At 39.2% G+C, this 14,445-nt stretch overlaps 1 protein-coding gene across 1 annotated transcript in view; it reads left to right on the forward strand.

Annotated features, from left to right (window-relative positions):
- Nucleotides 1-429: 429 nt before the first annotated feature.
- The window catches only part of PDE7B (phosphodiesterase 7B), a 251,668-nt gene continuing 237,652 nt past the window's right edge, over nt 430-14,445 (forward strand). Inside the window, exon 1 of the mRNA XM_018556951.1 lies at nt 430-793. Coding sequence (XP_018412453.1) covers nt 773-793 — 21 coding nt within the window. The 5' untranslated portion in view covers nt 430-772. The remainder of the gene's footprint in view (nt 794-14,445) is intronic.

Genomic DNA, 14,445 nt, shown 5'->3' on the forward strand with positions numbered 1-14,445 from the left:
AAACGGTCAGGTGTGAACGCAGCCTAATATGCAAGGTTGCTGTGCATTCACTTACCTTAAAAGTGGAAGTATGCTGTGCAATGTGCAAGCTGCTAGTGTGGTCAAAAGCAGAAAAGAATCAAAGCGGTTTACTTTGGCTTTCAATAGAACATTGTTTAATAGAGGTTTGTATATCTATACAACTAGTGAGGAAAAAAAAAGAAGGGACGGAAGGATCTGGGACGGAAAGAGAAACAAGGGACAGTTGATGTTGATGCTTTGAATCCATGTGTACGTATGTTTTGTGAGTGTGCAGTCCAGTGGCACATTCCTCTCATAGCTGCTCTCTGAAATGAATTGTGCATGCAGCAAGAAGAAGGGGAAAAGTCTAAGCGTTTGACGTCACTTTGGAAATGAGGAAACATGCATAGAAAGGAGCTGCTCACTCCTGTGAGCTGACAGTACAGAAGCCTATTGGTTTGCTGCTGCCTGCCAGTGGCAACTGACTCCAGCACCTCCCAGCTCCAGCTGCTGCTGTATGCAACCCATTCTCACAGTCACACTGCAGCAGATACCAAACTATCCTACAATTCCTCCAAAACACACAAGATCCCAGAAAAAAAGGTGAATGACTTTGGCTCTGATTGCCCCTCCTTTGTTGTTTTTCTTTTTTGTCCTTCTCCCTAATCCTGTATGCTGTTGCCGGACTCTGCAGCACAGGTCTACATGTACGAGCAGCATCGATTAGAGGTTTCAAGGCATTCGGAGGTCACTGAGCTGCAGCTATGGTTAAATGTCTTGTGTAATGGTTGAGGTAGGTAGCACTTTTTTTCTTTTCCACACCTGGCTGTTACGGCTAGGAAACAATATGTCATTTTTTTATTTGCCTTTTACCCTTTGGTCTGACTGTTTTTGTTTTGGTGATACAATTATGTTTCCATGGTAACATGTTTCTAGTATTTGCTGTCTTCGTCTGTTGTGTGCTGGCCTCACTGACAGGTTTGATTTGTTTAATGGGTATGTTTCTCAAAGGTTAGTCCAACTCCCCAGATGTTTAATAGAATACAGTAACATTCACTAGGGCTGTTATGCTATAGAGCTTATTTATTTTTTACAAGAACTCACTTCTGGTGCACACTGTGTGCCTGCCAAATAAAGAGCTACAGGCATATCTGATATAAAAGTGGTTCATCTTGTGCCTTCCAGTAGCAAACGACAATGACTTGATTGGCCGGTCGTGATGGCCAGCGTATTTTATACCGATAACGACTCTATTTTTATAATCCTCGAAGTGGTCACGTCCGACTATGACAGCAAGCATGCACTGCACAAGTTATTACCAGATAACACACTGGCAAGGTGTGTGGATAAATGATTTGTGTATCCCCGGTCTCAAAGTGGACTTCGAAAGGGATACAAGGCAAAAATATTACTGAAGGTTGGATTATGGATAGCAAAGTGGTCTTCTAAAGGCATACAAGTCATAATTATTATTTTATTTTTGTTTACTGCAGGTTGGATTTTGTATAGCAAAGTGGTCTTCTAAAGGCATACAAGTCATAATTATTATTTTATTCACTGCAGGGTGGATTATAGATAGCAAAGTGGACTTCTAAAGGGATATAAATCATATTATTTTATTTTTACTGCAGGCTGAATTATACATAACAAAGTGGTCTTCTAAAGGCATTACGCCATAATGATCATTTTATTTACTGCAGGCTGGATTATACATAACAAAATGGTCTTCTAAAGGTATAAAAAGCCATAATTATATATTTTTTTTACTGCAGGCTGGATTATAGATAACGAAGTGGACTTCAAAAAAGGATACAAGTCATAATTATTATTATATTTTATTTTGTTACTGCAGGCTGAATAATAGATAACAAAGTGGTCTGTAAAGGGATACAAGTCATAATTATTATTTTATTTTTTACTGCACACTGAATTATTGATAACAAAGTGGTCTTCTAAAGGGATGCAAGTCATATATTTTTTTTATCCTGCAGGCTGAATTCCAGGTAGAACAGCCTCGGATATTGTGGTGCACTAAAATATAAACAACACACACACTTAATTGACAGCTTAATTATTCATTCAGCCAACTCAACTTGACTTGTTAAATTAAACAAACAGCAAGTTTTTTTTCCCTACATACCCACATTTCACCTCATAATACATTTTTAGGATGCTTTGCTCGGATCACGTTCTAAAGTTTAACATACCCTGACTGAATTAAAGCAAAATATTGTCCTTTATTCGGTTTCTCTGAACGCCATGCTGCCAGCCTGTAAGGGAAGCTGCTGCTGGTCAAATGAATTTGTAAATATAATAATGAAGCCTTTGTGGCCTTAGCAGAAATGCAGCATTCCTCTTGAAGCGATGCAGAGCTTGTTGGGAGATTGGTGCAGTGTGTGAGTGTACAAGACACTGCATAGCATGAATGAGTACAACAGGTACTAGGAAAATCGAGATGGAGAGATAGATAGATAGATAGATAGATAGATAGATAGATAGATTATAGCTAGAGATAGATAATAGAGTAATAATAGATAGATAGATAGATAGATAGATAGATAGATAGATAGATAGATTATAGCTAGAGATAGATAATAGAGTAATAATAGATAGATAGATAGATAGATAGATAGATTATAGCTAGAGATAGATAATAGAGTAATAATAGATAGATAGATAGATAGATAGATAGATAGATAGATAGATAGATAGATTATAGCTAGAGATAGATAATAGAGTAATAATAGATAGATAGATAGATAGATAGATAGATAGATAGATAGATAGATAGATTATAGCTAGAGATAGATAATAGAGTAATAATAGATAGATAGATAGATAGATAGATAGATAGATAGATAGATAGATAGATTATAGCTAGAGATAGATAATAGAGTAATAATAGATAGATAGATAGATAGATAGATAGATAGATAGATAGATAGATAGATTATAGCTAGAGATAGATAATAGAGTAATAATAGATAGATAGATAGATAGATAGATAGATAGATAGATAGATTATAGCTAGAGATAGATAATAGAGTAATAATAGATAGATAGATAGATAGATAGATAGATAGATAGATAGATAGACAGATTATAGCTAGAGATAGACAATAGAGTAATAATAGATAGATAGATAGATAGATAGATAGATAGATAATAGAGTGAGGATAGATAGATAGATAGATAGATGATAGATAGATTATAGCTAGAGATAGATAATAGAGTAATAATAGATAGATAGATAGATAGATAGATAGATAGATAGATAGATAGATAGGATAGATAATAGAGTGAGGATAGATAGATAGATAGAGTGAGGATAGATAGATAGATAGATAGATAGATAGATAGATAGATAGATAGATAGATAGATAGATATGTAATATGGATTGCAAGATAATTGACTTTATAACCTGTTTGCATGGTAAACAGGAGCCCACCCCAATGTTTTGTCTTTATCTGTACTTTAAATATGATATGAAGCATGACATGGGTTAGGACATCTGTTCCCTCTTCTGAGATCTGCTTTTTCAGGATCATGTAGTGCTATGTAGGGAGAGGCCTGATTGGCTCTATACAGCTCCATCATAACATAGTCACTTTCTATGGCTGTGTATGAGTGGAAATATATTTCTTTAGAATAATCCAACATTTCATTTGCGCCTAATGCTATAAATGTGTACTGCAGCCTATTGAACAAAACACATGAAGTCACGATGTGCTTGTATTTTACAAAAATAGTGATTCTTTTATCATGTACAAAAACTAGGTAACATCTCTTTCACTAATAGAATGTAGTAATCTTTGTATATTGACCAGCCTGATAGGCGACACATTTTTTCAGACGGTTGCCTTGCAGAAAAGGTGTTGCTTTGAAATGTACTGCAGTCTCACAAGCAGCCTTGGAGTTCAGGACTACATATATTATCAGGAAAAAAAATGCAGAGGATGTGGTATGTGCTGTGAATGGACAATTGCTATTCTGCAGTGCCGGCTTGGAAAACAGGGACTTTGTGTGTTGCTTCTTCTACATGACATGACTGGGACGATTCCATTTCCTTGGCTCGAAAAATCGTGGGCTGTCTCACTGAGCAAATACTCAACTCTTTAATATCAGACTTCAGATAACCTGACGGTTTTATTTATCTCATGCTCAGGCTGCCACATTTTGCAGAACGCCCTCCTCGTGTGAATGTCTGGTGTTTGTGGGTTGTCAGAGGCTCCTAATTTGGAAGAATAATATTTTTGAATATTAATGACATGGGGAATTTGCCCTTTTGGACACTGGATAGACTCAGTTTTTTTTTACCTTTTAATAGTAAAATCATATTATTAGGTTTCATTTAGATCAGAGGTGGGCAAACTCCGGCCCTCCAGCTGTTGTGGGACCACAAATCCTATTTTATCTATTACCATGCTGGAAACCATTCATCATGGCCCCATACACACCCACAAATGGGGCCGATCGCAGAGTCTCATGAATTCCTCCATGAGGCTCATGTGATCTGCTGCAGGGGGTAGCACTGTACAGTACAATGACAGCTGCCATTGCCTGCAGCAATTTGCATGCCGTTCGCATGTAATCGCCCCTGCTGCAATTACCTGCAAATGATTGCACTTGGACACAGACTGTTTATTTTCGAGTGCGATCATCTGCAGGTGATCGCATTTTGTACAGTTATATATGAACAGCTGCTGTTGGTGGCAGTTGTCATTGTATCATACAGCGTCTCCCCCAACAGCAAATCACAGCAGTCTTGCAGAGGAATTCATGTGGGCTTGTTCACATCAAATGCGGACCAGACCTGCATGAGTTTGTACACATGCAGTGCATTGTGTTTTGACGCTTTTTTGATGCATTCCGGGCTGGGTTTTTTTAGCCTAAAATGGGCTTTCCGTGCGTTCCAGAGCGTTTGCATGCATTTTTAATGCGTTTGCGTGCGGGTTTGATGCATTTGAATGCATTTTGGTGCGTTCCAGAGCAGAAAAAATAAGTCATGCTGTCGTTTTTCCATGTGCTCTGGAACTGAACGCTCTGGTGTGAAATCGAGCCCAAAATACCATTGGAATACATTGGATGCATTTTTGATGCGTTCTGCTCTGCTCTGCATCTGCTCCGTGCTTGGTGTGAACAAGCCCTGAAGTGTGAGTAGGGCCTTAGTGTGCAGGCAGAATCTGTGATCACTGTCCTAAAGTTTCTGCACCTTTATTCACAAACTTAAGGAGAAACAAAGTTGCAAGCTGTGATATCAGAAAACTATGCATTGAGATATAGTGATTTAAATCTCCTATTCATATAAAGGCTTATTTAAAGCTGAACTGCCGCCACAAAAATGTTCATTCAAATATATTCCTCAAGTGCCAAAAAGGATGTAAATCCACTTTGTGTGCACCAAAAGCCTTTACAAGCCCTATGATTAAAGTACTCCCTTTCACTAAAAATCACATCAGCATACAGCTCTGCATGCTGATATGAAATCATCTTACACTCATTAGTTAAACAAACATATTTTTATTTTATTTACAATTTCTTTTTTTTTCTACTCGCTGGTCCACTTTGGCACAAATGAGTTGATTGCGCTCAAGCATTGCATCCTGGGAAGGTTACATCAGCAGAGCATTGCTGCGAAATCTCATCTGTAATCTCATGAGATCTCAGGGAAAGGGATTTCCCTCCCCTGAGATGATGTGCATAGTCACATGTCTTAGTTACCTGTCCTAGTCACATGTGCCAGAGTTCCAGGAAGTAAAGGCAGATGGATTAATCTGCACTTAGTAAAAATGGCCATTGTCAGAAGACTGGGGAAGAAAAGAAAAATAAGGCATGCAAAGTACGATGCAATCTGACTCAGATTGTTTTGATAGCGATTTATCCCTTGCTGAGACCTCTATGCCTGGCTTGTATAAGCAGATACAATCACTGAGGACAATCCTTATCAGATAGCTGAACTCACCAATACCTTTTCCATCCACAAAGGTGCTTTATTCTGTACATCAAGTTACAGCAGACAACAGGATACAGCAGATGAATGAATTGCAGTATTTAAGCGGTCAAAAGATGATACTGTTCGAAGCGTGCAATGCAGATTACATGTGTCCCTGTTACATGCAGATTACATGTGGCCCTGTTAGATGCAGCCATGACACAGGAAATGCTACTCTGAAGAAGAAGGGCGGAGCATTCCCACAGGGGGAAATACATCATAGATGTGAGGGAAGGGAACACAGAAAAGCATGTGCAATACCAAAACAAGACCACTAGATGGCAGCAAATTAACAACCATAGACTACCTATGAGAAAATATAGGTATATATTTTATAGGTATAGGTATAAGGAAATAAACTATATAAATTCTGATCTCACACTAATGTGAAGATTGTCTGTGGCTGTAAATAGAACTATTGAGGCAGCACACAAAGAATACAAATCCGGTAATTATCTAGCAGTATGTGTTTGTAGATTGCCATTACTAAACATTTCTAAAGGTGCCTTTGTTGTTGTTTTGAAGATATGGGTAAATGTCCTCTTTAAATAGTGGTGTGCTGCACATAGCCTGTGCAGAGAGCAGAGCTGTGGGAGGGACCCAGCAAGTTCCACCCACTAAAGGCTGCCTGCAGAAAATGACAGGAGGGGGGCGGAGACTTGACCAGTCACCCTGTACAAGTAAAAAAGCAGCTGTGACCGGTCTTTATTAAAGGGTGCTGACTCACAAAGGAAACATTTCACACTGGATTACTGCAGGAATCTGGAATAAATACACAAAGCACACCAAGATTCAAGGAAGAATATCAATGTCTCTTGTGCTAATCTTAAAGTTCAGCTTTAATATCATAGTGCAGAGTGTTAATGTGCAAGAGGCAACCAATCATTTTTTATCTTCTAGCAGTTCATTAAAAATCATCCTTAAGAAAGGAGATTACTAGTTGCAGAGTTATTACCCTTTGGGTTATTAAAACTGATCTCCAGCTTTACCTTCAGTCATGCACAGTTGCACAGACTCCTCTCTTGTACTGAAATTGCTTACTCTGATTTCACTGCGAGCTTCAGCAACTTAGATAGAGCCCACCTCATATTCTGGCTGGAGCATGTCCAGCATCATCTAGCACCTTCTTCCCTGGCCTTATTGTCCCCTGGCCCAACCCTTCCATTCATTGGATTTCAGTAGGGATACATCGATAGCGGTTTTACGGTATCGAGTACCAATATTTTTTACCATACACGCTGATGCCGAATACTGATACTGGAGGTCCCATTAAGGGAGTCTTTACACGCTGCCTGGCTTCCTGATTGGCCAAAAAGCCGGTTCCATGCTCCCTCGTCACCAAGTGACAAGGAATCATGGTTCCGGCTTCCCGGCCATTCAGGAAACTGTTCATTACCCGCCCCGCCCAGCTTTCTGATACCGGAAGTTCCAGTGTCGGGAGCATTTGTGCGAGTACGAGTACTATTATCGGTATCGGTGCATCTCTAGATTTCAGTTCTTTCATTAATGAAGCATGAAATGTTTGTGTTACCTAGGGTGGTCTGAATGCAAATGCAGGCTGCCTAGGAACTCCCACTTCTCCAGATCGGCATCCATCCAATAGGGTATTTTGACATTTTTATAACTTCTTCCATGAGACAGCCCACTGCTTCCATCAGGGCTCAGGGCTCCATAGATGAGTACTAAAGCAGGACACTGTAATGTTTTCATCAAGCTATGTACAGCACCATGCCAGCCTCTCTCACCAGCCACAATCTGCCCTTCCCTTTTATATTACAAGCTCTCACAAGCAAGGCCCTCCTAACCTTCCTGTATTGAAAAGTATTGTAACTGTGTCTCCCTTTATTTTGTACAGCACTGCACAAACTTTGAGCGATGTTAATCCTGTATAAGAATAATAATAACCGGCAGCAACATTAAAAACAGTGCAACACTTGAAACATGTCTGTATCATAGTCTCTCACTGATTTTAATGCGATGGAATAAAGTGTGATTTCATTGTTGCCACAACAAATGTAATCCTGAGTGCTGCGAGTTTCTGCATTTGGTCTGCATTTGGTCTAATAAGGGAATACATGCATTTGGTCTAATAAGGGAATACATGCAGAGCACTGGTAAGAGGAGTTTTACATTAAATACAAGAGATTGTATAATACTGCTTGTATAAACAAGTAATTCTGTCTCCATCTCCGTACTTTGCACTGGATAATGCAAAGAATAATATAAAATGACACCAAAGTAAACAAGTATAGATTATATAGTTGTACAGTTTTAGTTATTATGGTGCAATCATAATTCTTGTATGAATGGGAAGGCTTTTGCTTTTCTTGTACCATAATTAGTTTTTGGATTGAGCTCCTGCAAACTGTTGCCAGAGTAAGTAAATGGATTTACTTATGCACTGACTAGGTATGTATACTGTTATTACGATTAAACTACATCTAAAAATGCAAGACTTTACAACCCCTTTAGAGCACAAGGTTAGTGAAAGACCAGGTGTTTAGACCCCTTTCCTGGCCAGGCCATTTTTCAGTATTCAGCGCTGCGGTACTTTGACTGACATTTATTCCATCATGCAACGCTCTACTGAAATGAATTTTACACCATTTTTTGGGGACAGATAGAGCTTTCTTTCGGTAGTATTTAATCACCACTACGGGTTTTATTTTGTACTATAATTATAGTAATTTACTATTTTTACATTATGTTAGGAAACATTTATTATTACCCAGTTTTTTGGTAAAATATAAAAGTCGGGTCACGTCGGGTAAACAGACACCAAACATGTCAAGCTTTAAAATTGCGCACACCCGCGACATCGCAGAAAACTACCATACCCAAAATTGGCCATAGGCGACACTTTAAAAGCTTTTACCGCTCATCAGTTTAGTGTTATCAGTGATTGATGGCCCTAGAATTATGGCTCTCACTCGCGGCGATATGTAAAATGTGCTGCGTAATTGGCGCAATCGTCTTTTTTTGCACGTATGCGCCCTGACGCATGTTTGCATGCGTGTATGTATGGGTGGCGACTTTACAATTTTTTTAAATTCTTTTTTATATGTAACTTAAAATTTTTTTGGGGGGGACTTTAATTTTTTTCCCCCAATTTTTCCCCCCACTAAACTTAATTGCTATCACATAGGGGGGTTTTATTAACGTTGTGTAACGATCTCCCTGTGATCCCCTGTGACACAGTCGACATGTTGATCCCGGGCTCGCACCGGGCACAGCGGAGCCCGGGATCAGCGGGACAACGGCAGGGGGGGACTGCGGAGGGGGGGGACCGATCGTTACCCCATACAAGCATCGCTGCCCGTTTTTAAATATCAGGCATTTCCCGCTCACGCGCGCTGCTGGTCGTTTCTGGGCGGACGTCTAAAGACGCCCGCTCAGATCTGGAGAGCTCCCAGCCGGCTGGCCCGGAGGTGGTTAATGCGAATCTGTGATCACTTTAAAACTACTAAATTTGCAGCAATTTGTAAAGAAATATATTGCCACATACCCCATGGAGCACCCCTAGATCGCTAAAACTTGGAGTGCTATATTATATAATAATGACAATATTGTGTTTTGTAATGATACATTTTGGCCACTAGATAGAGCTAAGGAGCATAGGCAATAAATACTTGTATCATTTGCTCTGTAGCTCCATCTAGTGGCCATAATTTATTATTACACCATACTACATTTAAGCTTGGAAAAATATATATTAAGAACATTCCTTTTCTGCATTATTTCTTCAAAACAAACATTCACAGATATTTGCAGGGCAAAGGGCCTTTAGTCACAAGTCAATGGGTAAACGTTTGCCTCCATCTCTAGCTACTTCACTTGGCTGTAGATCCATAAAGAGAGCAGCGACACATACATAGCTATCTCAGGAAGGTCACTTGTGACTGATGTTTATCTGGAATTGACTGTTTAGCTTCACCTGGTGACAAGGAAGCATGGAGATGGCTTCCTGGCTAATCGGGAAGATGGGCGGCATGTCATTTGACACCACTCGGCTTCCATAATGGGACTTCCGCTATCGGTATTCGGTATTGGCGAGTACTGGAAAAAAAATATCGGTACTCGATACTGAAAAAACGGTTTTGGTGCATCCCTACAAGAAACCCATGTATTGTGGTGAACAGTGTTGTAGTGTGAACAGACTCTTAACCCTTAACCTTGATGATAACACTCCCCGTAATCATAACACTTAGAGAACTATGGGGTTAGGGCTTTTCCCCATAGTTCTCTGAAGGGTAACGGGAGGACACAAACTAGCATCCTCCCGTAAAGAATCCCGCCACGGCTCTCTGCAGTGACAGGATCGAGAAGTGAGCGAGCGCCGGTATGTGTTCACTCACTTCCCGATCTACTGAGCTGACCTGTGACAGTTTCATTGTCACAGGTCGGCTCAGATTATGAGGCTGAGTTAAAATCACTCACCTCATAGTTCTCCTTTTAACTTAATTCCGTACATGATTTTTTAACAAATAACCTTATTTCTAACACTTAAATCCTCACACTGATTAACCACTTCTTTGACATATTCATCTTGTCCTACACTGAGAACCTGTGTTCTGATACCCTACTTTACATGTATCTTCTGCCAAAATAAATTCTGGATGTGGAAGACGGGGCAGAGAAGGCGCAAAAGTGGTGATATGGGTCGCACTGTCAACCTTGCCTGAGGGCAAACTCAGAAGTAAGTCTGCCATAATGTGTAAGTATGCTATGCACATTTGTGCATTGTGGTAGGAGCTGCTGCCACCTTCCCACACTATGGTTCCACTTTGGCAAACAGTTTTGATACCGTATTTGGGGATTGATATTCAACAAAATGTTAATGAGGTTATCCAGTCAAAAGATCCAGTTATTTTTAAGAAATAAATTAAACCTTGATTGGGGGCTTCAAAGGTTTATAACACATCTTGGTCTGGGAAAATGTATGCAACTTGGTTGCCTAGAATTCCTAAAAATGATTTTTGCCACTTGCCTTATCCTATTGTTATAAAACAATAAAAGAACAGGATTGAATTATAGATTTAATTGGGATGATCAAAAGAAAAGAATAGTAAAAAATATTAGACAGAAAAGAGGGTTGAGATTACCAACATTACATGTTATTATAAATCATCAAGACCTGCCCATTTGATGTCTTGGCATTAGTAGTTGAGTTCATCTAGTAAGTTATGACTCGTCTTTTTTGGATGGGAATGTGGATGTGGATAACACAGAGATTGCTGGATATCATCCATATTCTGTTTTGACACGGTCGTTTACCAGCACATGCATCAGATTCAGGTAGTTCTTATTACAGACACTGTAAGAATCTGCTGCTATATAGCTGATGCAACAGATTTGAAAATAATTACTGCCAGTTTACAGATTGGAAAACTTGCTCTAACTAAGACCAATTCTGGTGTGGTGTGCAGAGAGATGTCAGTGCTCAGAGTGGCTCAGGTATGCTCTGGAAGCTGTCATGAATGTGGCAGCTTCATGATAATTGGTTGCTAAGACACCAGGCCACCGATGTCCTAGCAACCAATTATGCATCCCCGGCCCATTCAGCTGTTGACCAGGACATTCTCCAGCTGGCGGCTGAATATAAAGGGGCTGGGGGTGCTGACAGCATTACCCAAATATGGCTATATTGGTACATGTATCTGGTGCAAGCACTGACATCTGCATGGATGCACAACAGAATTCTAAAGAGTGTTATAGACACACTTCATGAATTTTAGCCAGTGTTTTAGAATCTAAGACCTATATGACATCCTTAAGGGGCAATGTAGAATTTACTAAAGGATTACCGCCTTAAAAATGTGCTTGATGGAAATTTTTTGTTTTAATTATGACTGTTTTAACAGATGGCACTCTCATTTTTTGCCAGTATATGAGTATATAAAGCCTATTACTGTCATATCACTGTTATTTATCTGCAAAATACCTTATTTGTACCCATAATAGAGTTTAAGCATACAAGCTAGTTTAAATCACACAGTCTCCTGGCTGTATTTACGTCTTGTGAATTTGGGACTCAAGGAGAAAACAACTAAGAGGAAAAAAAAAATAGGAGGATTTCGGCATGGAAAAGCAGACTGGACAAATTCATAATAAAGTGACTAACGTGTTTTTTTAATATGCAGGGTGGATTTATAATTCAGCACAGATGCTATAGAATAGGGGCACCAGTGTATTAAGGGCACCTGTTTCTAAAAACTCAAATCTGCCCCCACATTCTACATTATAGCACTGGACTTGCCAATTTCACCAGGTTGCAGGAAATGTTTAAATACTGTAGGTATCCACTGTGTCAGTATAGATCAGTCTTATAGCCTTACTAGGTTGTGTTGTCCGCCTTCCATTGTGGCTGTCAGTGTGGAACCAAGAACAGGTGCATATTGCACAGACATTCCAGACACAGAACACTCTGTGCTGATCCAGATAAGAGAAGGAACGTAATCAACTACCAGCCTGCCCATGTGTTGTGCCCCAGCCCACCCACAGTGCCAAGGGAGGGGATGACGGCCTGCCAAGGATCAATGCTGAGACTGAAAAGAAACTGGTGTCTACTGAAAATTATTGTGTTAGCTATATAAACCTTTTAGCATTGTGCTTTTGAAGTATGTAAGGAATTAAAAACATCTGACTAGTTACTATGGGAAACATTACTGCTATGCATTTATACAGTATATGTGGACAGGGTGGTGAGTAATATGTTAGGTAGTGAGTTTTGATGCAAAGGGTGTTTAGCTCAGTCCCTTTTCTTTCATTCATATCTTCTGCAATAGAAAAAGAAAAGATATTTAAATCAGAAGCTATGGAACATGTACAGTATATATCACCATAATTTACATTTGTCCAATTTTTTTTATTAAAATATGTTGTATAAAGCATTCATTAGAATTATTTTTATGTATTTTACACCAGTGTTTAAGGAGAATTAGTCACACAGTATGAAACAGCATTAACTATGTGTGATGTTGCCCCATGGCAAAATCATTGAAGGGACCCCCGTCTCTCTCTAATCCTCATGTGATACAGAATAACAATTGCCCTCATAGCAATTATATATGTGTAGCGCTTACCCCCATAGGAGCCGCTGGAATACGGGGTGGCCCCATGTCGCTTCAGGTTTGGAGGAGCTCAGATTCAGACCGGGTTTGGTCTGAACCTGAACTCATCCCTAGTGCCTGCATAGATCATGCTGTGTGTGTGTTTCTGTGTATGTGAGTGTAGCAAGAGAGCTGTGGAAATGGGATATTATGCATGAATAAAGAAGGAGTGCTTTCACACACCACACTACATATTGGTGTGCTTGTGATTCTTTGCTACTATTCAACGTTTGCGGAACATCCACCATTACTACAGCACCCAGCTCTTCAACAGGGGTATCCGGTAAGGTGTGCAGCAGTATACCTATGGACATTTGCTGGACCCCATAGCAGTCACATATTCTAGTAAAACAAAAAATTAGGATCTGCGCTTATGGGAGAATTTATGTGCACCTATTAAGCTGCTGTGCTAAAAGGTAATACTCCTTTCTCGTATTTATTGGTGGATGCACTGCGCTACAAAATTTATTATAAAATGTATTTTTATTCCTATTTTGTAGTGTAGTGCATCCACCAATAAAGTCGTGTATTCTGCTATGGGTATAGATAGGCCTTTGTCCCTTTCCTGTTCATTCGCTTTATGGCATGTACTAGTTGGCTAACCTCAATCAATTTTTGGAGCATGGTGCATCACTTAGGACACTCAAATGACCCAGTAAGGCAATCGCAGAAGTGATGCCCTGCTTTGCTTGCATGTTTTTTTTTTAAATAGTACATGTTGCTTTTTTTCTACTATCCTTTTGTATCAATTGTGGAGGTAAAATGCATCTGAATTGGAAAAAAAAAATCACCATGTGATTTTGACAGTAAGAATGATTAAAAAGCTTCTTATGTTTTACTTAACAAGGTCTTCTTAGTGTTCATTTTAATATATAGTGCAGTAAAAGAAGCATTATAGTAAGATATTTGTGTAGTCTTTTTCCATCTGAAAAATATCTTTAGAATAAAATAGTACACAGTGGGTTCTCAATGTTCTGTTTTGGTAAGAAAATCATGTACCTTGTTTTGAAACCTTATAGTTTATTAACATCCACTTCTTTATTGCTAGACACAAACTTCATTATAAGTGTTTCATCTTGAAGAGTTTACAAGATGAGGTATTGCCAAATGTGTCAAGGTGTTCTATTAGGGAAACCTTTCATCAATCAGCGAGAAGAATTTATGATGTAAGTGAACAGTATGAATCTTCTTTTAGGAGGTGTTTGCTAGATGGGATCGGGATTAGAACATGGGCTTTTTGTAAATAAAGACACTTGATTACTCTTATGCGAGAGGCATACACGAAACAGTGCTTCATTTATCATTTAGACTAGTCTGCCATGAGTGTAGAATACCACTTTTAA

This window comes from Nanorana parkeri, unplaced genomic scaffold, assembly GCF_000935625.1.
Source record: "Nanorana parkeri isolate BGI_ZX_2015 unplaced genomic scaffold, ASM93562v1 scaffold259, whole genome shotgun sequence".
Lineage (NCBI taxonomy): Eukaryota > Metazoa > Chordata > Amphibia > Anura > Dicroglossidae > Nanorana > Nanorana parkeri.